The sequence below is a fragment of the Arachis hypogaea genome, chromosome 19, assembly GCF_003086295.3.
Source record: "Arachis hypogaea cultivar Tifrunner chromosome 19, arahy.Tifrunner.gnm2.J5K5, whole genome shotgun sequence".
Classification (NCBI taxonomy): Eukaryota; Viridiplantae; Streptophyta; class Magnoliopsida; order Fabales; family Fabaceae; genus Arachis; species Arachis hypogaea.
The window spans coordinates 151,341,515-151,356,019 of record NC_092054.1 but is presented as its reverse complement, the minus strand read 5'-3'; the positions used below and the strand labels follow the sequence as shown (position 1 = coordinate 151,356,019).

At 36.0% G+C, this 14,505-nt stretch overlaps 1 protein-coding gene across 1 annotated transcript; it reads left to right on the top strand.

The window, feature by feature from the left end:
* The first annotated feature begins 9,574 nt into the window (after nt 1–9,574).
* LOC112777144 (receptor-like protein EIX2) lies at nt 9,575–13,366 on the top strand. Its single transcript, XM_072228035.1, has 2 exons — nt 9,575–12,942; nt 13,021–13,366. Exon 1 carries the CDS (start codon nt 9,780–9,782, stop codon nt 12,936–12,938), a length of 3,159 nt encoding a protein of 1,052 aa, XP_072084136.1. The 5' UTR covers nt 9,575–9,779; the 3' UTR covers nt 12,939–12,942; nt 13,021–13,366.
* Nucleotides 13,367–14,505: the final 1,139 nt, after the last annotated feature.

Here is a 14,505-nt window from a genome sequence, read left to right as displayed (position 1 = left end):
TGAAGATAAAGAATTTCTAAATCATGTTTTCAAATTATCTAAGGCTCTTTATGGTCTTAGACAAGCTCCAAGAGCTTGGTATAAAAAGCTTAGTGCCTTCTTGTTGGAAAATTAATTTCAAAGGGGTACCACCGACACTACTTTATTTATTAAAGCATCTAATAATGGTATACTCCTAGTTCAAGTTTATGTTGATGACATTGTGTTTGGATCGGCCAATGTATCCTTGTGTGAAGAGTTTGGAAAACTCATGACTAGTGAGTTTGAGATGAGTTAATGGGAGAGCTTACTTTCTTTCTTGGCCTCCAAATTAGACAAACTCCTAGTGGTACTTTTATTCACCAAGGAAAGTATGCAAAAGAACTTATCAAAAAATTTGGCCTAGAAAGTTCCAAACCAATGGGAACACCAATGCATCCTAACACAAAACTTGAAAATGATGATAATGGCAAAGATGTGGATGAAACAAGGTATAGAGGAATGATAGGTTCACTCATGTACCTTACTTCTTCTAGACCAGACATTGTTCAAAGTGTGGGTGTATGTTCAAGGTTTCAATCTCACCCAAAAGAATCCCATCTGTCAGTCGTTAAGCGCATCATTAAATACATAAAGGGAACTAGTGATTATGGCTTGTGGTATCCTAAATCTGATGACTTTTGTGCAGTAGGATTTTGTGATGTAGATTATGCGGGAGATAGGGTGGATAGACGGAGTACATCCGGCATGTGTTGCTTCCTTGGAAGCTCACTCAACATGTGGTCAAGCAAAAAACAAGCCACAGTGGCTCTATCCACAGCTGAAGCTGAATATATTTCTACATCTGCATGTTGTTCACAACTAATTTGGTTAAAAACGCAGTTGGAATATTACAAATTAAAGATCAATAGTATACCTTTATTTTGTGATAATATGAGTGCTATAAACATTTCAAAAAATCCTATTCTGCACTCAAGAACCAAGCACATTGAAATTAAATATCATTTCATTAGAGAACATGTGCAAAAAGGTACTATTGATATTCAATTTGTAAAATCTGAAGACCAACTTGCTGATATTTTTACAAAACCACTCTGTGAAGACAGATTCTACACTTTGAGAAAAATTTGGGAATGATTGATTTAAGTTCTCTTGATAATTTGTGAAATTTTGATTCTGCTCAGTTTTGTCTCGTAGGAATGGACGAGATAAAAATCAGAGTGTATGGGAAGGGCTGTGATTAAGGGGGAGACTGCGTCTAAATCAATTATCATGGGCCCCACCAAACTTCTTTGACCCCACTCTGACCGTTTTGTTAAGTTTCCTTTTTGTGCACATCAAAATCTTTTTGTTGTCTCATCAAATCTTGTTGGAAGTGGTTATTGTCAAATCAAATCCTTCTCCTCAACTAATCCCTTGATTCAAGGAATCACTTTTCAGTTTATTTCAAATAAAAGAGAAACTTCTTTGGGTATTAATCGCCACTTAATGGTCATTAAATTCCCTCCAATTCTCTCTCCACTCCACATTTAATGCTTCCCTAACCTCCCGCCTCCCTCACTCCATTTGGTTTCTATTCAAACCCCCCCATCTTCCACTTCTCCATTTTTACTACCATGAAAAAGAAAACTGCCCCCAGGAAAAGTGAAAGGCTTCTATTTTCTCAAAAACCGTCCACACCACAATCTCACACACACACATACATATTCACTCTATATCATCATCTTCTCCACCCTCAAAACAAACCGACACCATGCGAAGGAAAGTCATAGCCACTAAGACCTCTTCAAGAAAGAAGAAAGAGAAAGCTCCTGTGGAGGAAAAGGAAGAATCTCACACCTCACCAATTCCATCACCACCACCATCTCCACCGAAGAAAGCTACGCCATAAAAGAGTTCTCAGAAAACAAAAGGATTCGCGTTGCACAATACCAAGGAACCAGCAAACCTGAAATCCTTGGATTTCAAGAAAAAATTCAGCAAACCACACTCTCACTATGACCCTGCCAGATTCAACTCCTGTGCTTCATATGAATTCCACAAAGAGGTTCTGGAAAAGCGTCATTTTTGTCCCACTTATCTCGTCAACCTTGACTCTCTCACCAACAAAGGGATAAATGTCTCTTCTCTTTTTGAACTTCTTCAATGGACTCCTCTGCTTCACATCCAGAAACCGATTTACCCCGGTTTAGTTCGTGAGTTCTATGCCAACATGCGACTGATTGATGGCACCATCCATTCATATGTGAAGAGGGTTCATATCACTCTTGATACTGAAATCATTGGGACGGCTCTAGGCTACAAAGAGGAGGGGCCGAGATCGTACATGGCCGAAAAGTGGGATTCACAAGTCGGCGTCACCTATAAGGTTGTTCTTCAACACATTTGTGAGAATCTCTCTGGCTTGGATGGCACTACTCCTACCCACAAAGCCCTCGGACCAACCAACTCTTTGCTTCATCAGATCATCACCCACATTTTGACTCCTCAAAGCGGCTCCCATAATAGAGTAACATTCTCTGACTCTCTCATCATATTTGCACTTGTTACATCTACTCCTATATCTTTTGGTTATCTTATGATCCAACACATGTGGGAATCGGTTAAGAGCACCAAAAAGGCAAATCTGCCCTATGGTATGTTCTTAACCAGTATCTTTGAATATTTTAAAATTGATCTTCTGAATGAGGCAGTAGAAAACAAAGTGTCTATGATCAAAGGAGGTGGCGCTGTTAAAGGAACCAAGGGCAAGAAATCTTTGGCTTTGGATAGTGAATATGAAAGCCGACCTGAGTCCTCTAAAGCAACCAAGTCTATCAAAGAAATTCTCACAGAATTTTCAAATATGTCAGAGCTCATGGTCCAATCCCATAAGACGGCACGCAAAATAGCCTATGAGAATGAAAGAGCTTGGATGAGATGCAAGGACAGGGTCAGTTTGATGCTGGAAAGTCTTGAGGAGGATATCGGAGCTGCTAGTGACGAAAGAGCTGAGGAATCTGATCTTCATTTATCTGATGATTAATCTATTTCTTTTAGTATTTGATATTGGCATATTTAGGCTCATTTGATACTCTGTTTTGTTTGGTTGGATACTGTTAGTACTATAACTCTGTGATACTCTGTGGATACTCTTGAAAAATATTTTGAAAATTTTGTTTGCTATGTCAAATTCTTTTTGCAGGTGCCCCTTGATGCCAAAAGGGGGAGGAATGATTCTAAAAATTGAAATTGGAAAACAGGAGATGAAATTCTCTTTGAGAGTTCATGATCACTCTTGTTGATGCTTGATAATGCTGATAATGCATGTTGATAATGCATTTGTTTTATCTTGATTGCTGCTGTTGCTTGATGTTTATCTTGGTAAAATGCTTGGTTGATTATAATTGTGATGCATTTGTCTTACCTTGATATAATGATTGTTGTTTTGGATTTATTTTTGGCAGTTCCTTTAAGTTGAGAAATATGAAGTTTACTACTGTTTGAGATGATCATCAATGATTAGAAAAATTTTTCTTTGCTATGATCAATCTGCTTTGATTTGATTAAAAAAATTCAGGAAACATCAACCTTGTTATTTTTGTATGATTGAGCAGAAAATCAAATTATTGATAACAAATGAATTTTGATTATCATTCAATTCTGCTCATAAATCAAGCCATTCAACATTACATAATGAATATGTTGAATAACATTGTTGCCTTAGACTTGATAAAAATTGTTACATGTATAAAGCTTCCCTTGGTAAAATAACATACATTAAGGGAGAGCCATGTGACAATTAGAAAGGAGGAAAAATTCAAATATTCAAAAGGAGTATTCTACTCTTTAATCTTTAATTTCTTTCCATTTCAATTTTTTTTAATAATGTTTGTCATCAGGGGGGAGATTGATGAGTTTGGAAAACTCTAATTTAAATTAGTGATGATCAAACATTATTAATGTGATTAATTACAAAATTATTAGTTGATATTAATTTACAAATATTGATTTAAATAATTTTGCTTTGCAGGATTTTACATTTGGGCCGAAAAGAAAAGATGCATACAACAAGCCCATTAAAATTATTTTCAGCTTTGATGCAAAACTTGTTTGGTTCTTAAGGATGAAACAATAATTTGATCATTGGGCCAAAATTCAATCATTATCATTATAAGCCCAATATGCTTACTCAGCCTTGGTTAAAATGATTAAGTGACTTGGCTGAAACAAATTATTAGTTGGACCAGTTTTATTTATCATTGATACAAGCCCAAATAATTTTGCTTGTTTGGTCCGAAACCAATCATGAGTGAAAGCAAATGTATTACTTCTTGCTTCCAACGGAATCCATTTCCACCATGAGATGGAATTCAAATTTCATTAAAGAGAATTTAATACTTGCATTGGAAACATGAGAGAGAGTTGGTCATTGATGTGATGGTAATCATCAATGCTACACGCTACTCTGTAAGGGAAGTAAAAGCAATCTCATTTCAATTAATTTGATTCATTTAGTTGCTTTTATTCTAGCTCTATCTTCTCTCTCATCTTTCTTCTACCTTCGATCATATCATTACAGAGAAAGCATGGAGGCTATGGCTAGACACCGAAAGGAAGAACAAGACTAAATACCCATTTTGGTCCCTGAGATTCACGCGATTACTCAGTTTGGTCCTTGAAATTCAAAATGACCTATACTAGTCCTCCAGATTCAAATCCAGGCACCAATATGGTCCCTCGACTCTTTTCGGTGATGACTAGGCAAACGAAGTGCTGATATAGCACCCTCTCTACTACATTGGATGATGAGTAAACGATGTCGTTTACCCTTAGTGCCCAAACAAGTTAGAAATGAAGAATAGTGGAGGTAGAGGAGAAGAAGAATACTTTATTTTGGGTCTTCATCGTTTCTTCTCCATTCATATACAAAGCGACGACATTTTTGACCTGTTTGGATGCCAAGGGTAAACGACATCGTTTACTCACCATCCAGTGTAGCAGGAAAGATGCCATCTCAGCATTCCATTTGTTTAGTCATCACCAGAAAGATTCGAGGGACCACATTGGTGCTGGGACTTGAATCTGGAGGACCAGTATAGGTAATTTTGAATTTCAAGGACCAAATTAGATAATCGCGTGAATTTCAGGGACCAAAATGGAGATTTAGTCAAACAAGTAACAAAGACCATCACAATGATGACAAGAAAAAGCAAAATAAAAGTATGTTGTGGCTAAGATTCTCTTTCACTTGTGGTAAAATTTTGTGAAGAGATCTTGACTCCTCCATACCAAAAATGGAAGTGAAGATCTCGGCCAACAGAGAAAAAGAATCTTGGGAGGATGGCTTGTCTCTGATTCTACTCAACCACCACAGGATGTAGCTACAGTGGCTACGTGATGGAGAAGGCAGAGATTGGAGCAGATGAAGCTATCATCATCATGAAGCATCAAGGGCCAGGGATTCATCTTGGAGAGCAAGGCAAGGATGAAGGGCTCGGATTGATGAAGATTAGTGACCAAGGAAGGACTAGAGGTAATTGCATGTTGGGTTTTGCATGGGTTATCTCTTCTCTCTCTGGCTGAACCGATTCTATTTGAAGAAGAAGAAGATTGGCTTGGTTTGTTTGGTTTTCAACCTTGGAGGCTTCTTCCTATAAGTAAGGGTGAACAGTCAAGGTTTAATTCAAGGAAAAGAAAAAGTGAGCACAGAGTTCCTATAACTCCCCAAGCTAACAGAAATTCTTCTCCTTCAATATTCTTCATTTTGTATTTTTCTGTTTAATTTTGTCATGTCTTGAGTCTCATGGAAAAAGGTAAACAGTGAGGTTTGTATGAAAAAACCATAGAGCGGAAAAAGGCAGAGAGTGCAAAATTAAAAGAAAAAGTCATAGATGTCCTTAGAGTTCCTTTATACATCTGTGTTGTGTTTCATTATTCTATGGGAATCCCCTTGTAAGTTGGGTTAGCACTTTAAGTGAAAGCTTGGCAGTGACCAAGTCAAGTTCAGTTTGGGTTTAGATTCTGGACTTGTCCCAGATAGGAAGGGTAGTTCCTAGGGAGAATTGGTGTTTGTAATCAAGACTGATTACAGTGAAATTTCATCATTGTTGTGATGGAGACTGGATGTAGGCTACACTACACTTAGCAGCTGAACTAGGATATATTTGGGTGTAATCTTCTTTTTCTTCTACTCCATTTCTGTTTTTGCTGCACAGGAGGTAAAATAAAAAATATCTCGTACTGACTGACGAGACAAAAAGAAAAGTCTCGTGGCTGGGTACGAGACAAAAGAAAAAGTCTCGTGGCTGGTTACGAGATAAAAAGACAAAAAATTTTCAGAAATAATTTCAAAGGCCAACAAGTATTGTCAAGTGAAAAGGGGGTTAAGATTCAACCCTCTTCTCTTAACCACTGATTACCATCAATATCGTATAACAGAGAAGGAGAGATTCTTGGAGGAGCTTAGCTTAGCTTCAACCTTACAAGAATTTTCGTTGAAACTTGATAGCGCTAACAATAATAACAGAATGGTAGGGGCTGATTCGTAACCGTTTGAGGCTTGGAACAAATATATTGTGGACAAGTCAAAAGGGATTGGTTTCATTCAACTTATCAAGGAACAATCTCAACGGGGATTCAAATTGATTAATAATGATCTTGATGGCGAAATTCGCATTGGAAGTTGGAACACAACTGCAGAGTTTCAGTGCTTCGGCTTCATGAATCATGATTTTGGGAGAAAGTTGAACATGCACTAACAATACAATCTAATCAAACTTGTTTATAGTAGTATAATAATTTTTTTTCATAAAATGTTAAAATACGTATTTTTATACACTGATTAGTGGTTAATTTTTTATTTACGTATACGCACATACACAATGAACTTTACAATCTAAACTCGACAGAGGTAGTGAAACTAATTTTGGTAGGTGTCAAATAATTAATCGTTTATTTTGCAAAATATTAAAATCAACTGCTCAATTTTTGTCAAAAATTAACTATTATTTTTAAATCAGCAAAAAAATAATAATAATAAAATATACAAAAATTTTTAATCAAATTTGTAATCTACAAAGACATTAAATTCATATCCATATATTTATTATATCTCACTATTATAAACAATACAATAAATTTATAACTCCAATAATTAATTTATTAATTTCTATAAATAACTCATTAAATATAACAAGCATTCATATATATTACAAATGTAATAATAATATTATTAATCATAATAAATTTTATGTTACAAATATTCAAATTTTATACTATTTAAACTACTTATATAAATCTCTTATCACTATTCTTTCAAATGACATCAAATTTAGCACAAAAAATTTATTCCCGAACTACACAACATCTCAAACTTACTTAATGTAGCATCATTCTTTGGACAATATCACTAAATAAAAAGACAATTAGTTTATCAAAATTCGCGTGGTTTATCTATGGGAAACATTAACACCTACAAATGAAGAAGAGTCTCTTTGCTTAGAAATGATTATATTAAATGAAAAAGTACAAAACAAACATATTTATTATATTTTTAAATTGAATTTACGAAAAAATACTTTAATTATTTTTACTTTTTATACTTTTTATATTATTGTATAATACTTTATATATAATTGTTACGTGGGAAACCTGAGGTAGGTGGATTGGGCTTGAAAGATTGGCCCAAGCGTCAAGAGGAGGTGGTCTCCGACTTGGTTTACGTCCGAGAGCCGCCGTCCGACTTGTGTATGTGAAAGAATTGGGGGTGGTACCTGCAAAGACACTCCAATGCCTAAGTCAGCAAAGTGGTAAGCAGGTTTAGAGAGAATTGGAACTTAGTAATACTTGAAGGGTGTCAGTGTATTTATAGTGGTGATCTAATAACCGCGGTTGGAGTAGTTCCATCTTTGAAGGTGGATAACCGTCCTTTTATCTTAGGGTTGTTGGGATATGGCTTCTGGAAGTGGGTTGAGAGACTTTATGGGCAGTTACTTATTTGAATAAGTGTCGTCTACTAGCTATCCATCGTACCCGACTTCTTTGGGAAGGAGTCTGTGTTGAATCCTACCTCTTATGAGAAGGTCGGGAAAGTAGCGAAGGCCAATCTTTGGATTAGATCTTTTGGTTTATTTGGATCTGGGTCATAGAGTTGGGTCAGGGTATGAACAATAATTGTATTTTAATATCGTTAAAATTATACTTCTTTTAATATGTTATTCATTATTCTTTTTTAACTAATTATGAACTATGATTTACTAATAATACAGAAAAGAAAAAGTCTATACTATAAAAAATTATACAAATAATTTTTATAGGCCAATTAAAGGTATAATGAAAGCAAACTTTTTAGTCACAATTATTGTGAAAGAAATTAAAGATCCAATTTTAAACATTTTTCAAGACTATTTTGAATTTGTATCAATTGAGACATTGTCTAACTGAGTGGGTCAAAGAAAAATACTAACAGGTAATTCTATTTTATACTATTTTAATTATTCTTATTAAAAATAACTTATTAAAAAAATTACACCATTTTTGTTTTTTGTTTTTTTAATGTAGATGTCATTGGAAAACTATATTAAGAGATTAAGAAGAAAGAAAATCATACAAATTCAAGACACATCTTCGGAAAAAAAACATACATGCAAAGATGGAACAAACAACATAATAGAAAGTGCATACAACTCAACAATTCATAAAGAACATGCATTCACAAGAACCTCGACAGAAAGAAAAAAGCAACAATTCTAACAATAACCAATAAAGAAAAAGGAGGACGAGTACCACGTAAGAAGACTAAATCCATCAACTAAAACAAATGCAAAAATTAAACTACCAAATAAAAATATCACTTTGTACAACTCCAACATTCAAATCTTTTGTACTATAAATTATTTTAGATAAAATACCTTTTAAATTTAATTTTAGTTTACACCTATTTAATTTAATTCTATAAAATATAGCCATTTTTAATATTTATTATATACTATCGTTAATTTACCGTTTGGATACGGGTCTCATTCTAGTTAGGTTAATTTAAGAATATGTAAATTACTCGCACTAGCTCATTTTATATCGGTGATGTTTCATGGTTGCAGTGACTACTACTTTGATCAAGTATACACGCGCATAATAGAACTAGCCAAGTAACTTCACATTAGCCTGGATAATAATTGTATATATGATATGATATGGAATAAAATGCATGATATAGGGATTGAGGCAGAAATGGTCCTCATTGGTAGGCAAATATTAAATCATATATATATATATATATATATATATATATATATTAAAGAGCAAGTAAGCTATATCACATGAAGACATCATGCAACACAACAAAATTTCATGCATTTTGAATATAAACTTGTCTTTCCTTATTCTTTTGTCATCCCTTTGCTAATAAAGATCCAAATTAAAGAATAGGTAGTAAGAAAACTAACATAACAGACACAATAAACGCCTTTATATAAGTCAAATAGTCAACATAAATAATCTCGGTCATGATAGTTCTTGACCTAATAAGTAATAGCCTAATACTTGAGATAAGAATAATAGGGATATGAGAAGTCTAATGTAGTTTAAATAACTACATTATATACGAAAATATGTTGGACTGTTAGATATACATATATTAATAAAAATAAAATAATTCCACAAAAACTTCTAAATTTTCAATATTAAGTTACTAACAAGTGTTTGGAAACACGATGAGTCGTGATCAGCTATAAGTTCTTTATCAAAGGGACAGTTAAAATGTTTAGCTTTTCTAAGAATTGAAGGTTATACAATTATACTGTTGTTGGGTTGAATACATAATGGGTGGCTATATCCTGAAATTGCTTGTTTTGTTGGTAATGCTATGGCATTTAGGATCCAACCATGCAGCAATAGAGGGTGGAGAAAAGAAGTGCAAAGAAAGGGAGAGACTTGCTCTGCTCAAGTTCAAACAAGGCCTCCATGATAAGTATGGCATTTTGTCTTCATGGAAGGACGAGAATGATTGCTGCAAATGGAAGGGGATTCGTTGCAACCATGAAACTGGGTACGTTGAGAGGCTTGATCTTCACTGCTCTGAACCACAATACTACTTGAGCGGTGAAATCAGCCCTTCCTTGACTGACCTCCAACACTTGTCGTATCTAGACCTCACTTGCTTATCAAATAACGCCACTACTCACATCCCACCATTCTTGGGTTCTTTCCCAAATCTATGCTATCTTAATCTCTCTTCTGCTGCTTTCTCCGATTATGTTCTTAGAAAACCTTATTTTGAGGGAGAGATCCCATCACAGCTGGGAAATCTCTCGCAACTGCAGTATCTTGATCTTAGCTTCAATCTTCTTGATGGAGAAATCCCTTCTCAACTTGGAAATCTCTTACAGCTGCAGCATCTTGATCTTGGTAACAATCTACTACTTGAAGGAGTGATCCCCTACCAACTTGGGAATCTTTCCCAACTGCAGCACCTTGATCTTAGTTGGAACCGACTTGAAGGAGTTATCCCCTACCAACTTGGGAATCTTTCCCAACTGCAGCATCTTGATCTTAGTTGGAACCTACTTGAAGGAGTGATCCCCTACCAACTGCAGCATCTTGATCTTCACCACAATCAGAACCTCACATTTTATGGTAAAAATCATGGCGGTATTCAGTGGCTGTTAAATCTCTCCTCTCTAACAAGCCTTGATTTGAGTGGAGTCCTTAATCTAAATGATTATTCTCTCCACCTACTCCAGTTCCTTGCAAAGCTTCCAAGCTTAAAAGAACTGGGGCTAAGCGGGTGTGGTCTTTCTGATTCTCATATTCTTCCATTGTCTAATTCCAGTTTGAATTTCTCTACTTCCCTTGCTAAACTTGATTTGTCTCAGAATTATTTGACATCACAAACTATATTTCATTGGGTGTTTAACTTCACCTCTAATCTCCAACTGCTTGACCTTTCCTACAACATCTTAAGAGGCACCATTCCTGATGATTTTGGCAACATAATGCATTCACTTGAAAATGCAGACCTCTCAAACAACAATCTAGAAGGCCATGTTCCAAAATCCTTAGGGAATATATGCACCTTGCAATCCTTTTATGCTTCCAGCAATCACTTGACTGGGGATCTTTCGAGTTTTATTCACAACTCTTCAAGATGCACCAGTAGCTCGTTTCAAAAAGTGGATTTATCGAGAAATAAAATTCATGGGATGCTGCCTGACATTTTAAACATCTCGTCTTTGAAAGAGTTATGCCTTTCAGATAATGAATTGCATGGAGAAATACCTACAACCCTGGGATTGCTTACTGAGTTGGAGGTTGTGTTTCTTGATGGAAATTCTCTTGAAGGTGTCATCACTGAATCTCATTTCACTAACCTCTCCAAATTGAAAGCCTTTGACATAGCAGGTAGCTCGTTGACTATCAAGATTAGTGCCCGCTGGGTTCCACCTTTCCAAATACAAAAGTTGAGGATACCAGGTTGCATGGTAGATTCTAATTTTCCACATTGGCTCAAGAATCAAAATGAATTCAAGTGGCTTGATATTGCAAATCTCAGGAATCTGAATTCTGTGCCGAACTGGTTGTGGGGAAAATTGCTGACAATGAATATTTTCAATATTTCAGGCAACAATCTAACTGGTACAATTCCAAATCTCCCAATTGAGTTATCTTACCCAGAAATAGATTTGACTTCAAATCAATTTGAGGGTTCCATTCCACGGTTTTGGTTGCCAGCAAGTGCCTTATATCTATCCAACAATAGATTTTCAAATATAACATCATTTGTTTGCGGCAATAACACAGCCATGCATTTGGGGATTTTGGATTTGTCAAACAATCAATTGAAGGGTGAGTTGCCTGATTGTTGGAATAATTCAAAGTCACTACAATTTCTTGACCTCAGCAATAACAAACTTGAAGGAAAGATTCCTTTCTCATTGGGTGTCTTAACAAACTTGGAGGCTTTGATTTTAAGAAACAATAATTTCACTGGAGAATTACCTTCTTCGTTGAAGAATTGCTCACAGTTGGCCTGGTTGGACCTGGGACAAAATGAGTTTTTTGGTCCAATTCCATTATGGATAGGAGAAAGCTTAAAACAGTTAGTAATCCTAAGCTTAAGATTCAACTACTTCAATGGAAGTCTACCTTCAAGTCTGTGTTTGTTAACAAAGCTTCAAGTTTTGGATCTCTCGCAAAATAGATTATCAAGAGGGATTCCAACATGCATAAAGAATTTCACTGCAATGACTCAAGATGCTAGAAGCTCAAATGAACCAATGCGTCATTCGTATGCATACGAAGTTGATGGAGTATATACCTTTTTGGTTGGACGATATAATTTGTATCTGTTTTTAACATGGAAAAGCGCATATCGTTCCTTCAAAAATGCAGATATGCTTCTAACAGGAATTGACCTCTCAAGTAATCATCTCACAGGTGAAATACCAAAGGAAATTGAGTTGTTATTTGGATTGGTTTCATTGAACTTATCAAGGAACAGTCTCAATGGGGAAATCATCTCTAACATTGGGAACTTACAATCACTAGAGTTTCTTGATTTGTCAAGAAATCATTTGTCAGGCAGAATTCCTTCAAGTCTCTCCAAAATTGATCGTCTTACTATGTTAGATTTGTCAAACAATGATCTTGATGGCAAAATTCCAATTGGAACGCAACTGCAGAGTTTCGATCCTTCAGCTTACGAAGGAAATCCCAATCTTTGTGGAGAACCTCTTGACAAGAAATGTCAAGAAGAAACCACAGAAGATGAGAGGGCAGTAGCACAAGTGAGTGATGACAATTCAATATTCTTGGAAGCATTATACATGAGCATGGGGATAGGGTTCTTCACAGGCTTCTGTGGCTTCATAGTTTCAGTATTATTCATCTCCTCTTGCAGAGAACCCTACTCCAGGTTCTTGAATAGTTTGGTCACCAGAATCTATCTGATCAAAAACTCACTACATATGGCTAGAGGATGAACAGGTAGATTTCTTCCTTGTATTGAAAGTGGACTTATTCTCAAACATTGGTTCCATGTACTGAAATTGAAATTTCTTGCAGGATCTCTTACTTTTGCTTGCGTTATGGCCTTATGGGAGGTGAGACTGCATCTTCTACTGTTATCAATAAACCCAATGGAATAATTTGGTTGGCAGCACGATTTTGTTGAATCATTTTGGCTTTTTCGTATGTGTAGTATGAATGCATCTTTTGCTGTAATAAAATAGTCAATGTTTATTAACTTGTTTTGAGTAGCATTTTTTCCAAGTTCTCAGATTATCAGATTTCGTAGTTCTCTTCTGTTCTGAGTATTATCAATAAACCCAATGGAATAATTTGGTTCACACCACGCTTTCGTTGAACCTTTTCTTAGTAGTAGTATGAATGCAACTTTTGCTGTAACAAACTTGTTAATGTTCATTAATGCGTTTTGAGTATTATATGTTGCATCTTTTCGATGTTCTCAGATTATCAGATTTAATAGTTCTGTTTTGAGTATCATATCGTATGACAGAGAAGGAGAGATTCTTGGAGGAGCTTAGCTTAGCTTCAACCTTGCAAGAATCTATCTATTCTTAATTCTTAATATATTAAAAGTAAATGGATAAATTTACTCGCATTACCTTTAAGATATTTTTCTGCTCCTACTAATGTCACGTCAGCAACATTGTTTACTTGGCAAAAATTTAGAATCAATCACTCAATTTTTGTCAAATCAACTATTATTTCTAAATCCACAAAAAAAATAAAGTTGTTACGATGGGTAACCGGAGATTGATGGGCTGGACTCGTTGGGTTGGCCCAATCGTTTGAGGAAGGAAGCCTTCGAGCGGGTTCGCGTCTTTGGAGCCTCCGTCCGACTTGTGAGTGTGAGAGAATGGGGGGTGGTACCTGCAAAGACACTCCGATGCCAAAGTCAGCAAGGGTGTAAGCAGGTCTAGAGAGTATTGGGACTTAGTAATACCTGAGGGGTGTCAGTGTATTTATAGTGGTGAGCCAATAACCACCGTTGAGGTAGTTCCACCTTTAAAGGAGGATAACCGTCCCTTTATCTTAGGGAAGTTGGGATATGGCTTTTGGAAGTGGGTTGAGAGATTTTTGGGGGCAGTTACTTATTTGAATGAGTACTATCTGCCAGCTAATCTTCATCCCCGACTTCTTTGGAGCAAGTCGTGCTAAGAACCGACTTCTTTGAGGGAAGGTCGGTGCAGAGTGAGGGTCAATCCTTTGGATTGGGCCTCTTATTTGGTCCTAGGCCTTAGCGTTGGGCCAGGGTATGAACAGTGCCCCTACTCGAGTCCAATATCTTTTAAGAGTTTCGAGTATTTTAACTCGGGTTTGTAGCCGACCTGATGAGGAACCGATGTGATTTTTCAGAACCGACGTGCTTTAAAATTTCTCAACAGTCGCGTCTAATCAAAACGTCGCGTCCGTTAGGAATTTGCGTATTCACACGCGGGGATCAGTTACATTGGTAACGGTGCACCTCTTTAATGACTGCCTCCGTTTTTACCATTATGCCCCTAACGTATTTATAAATACTTT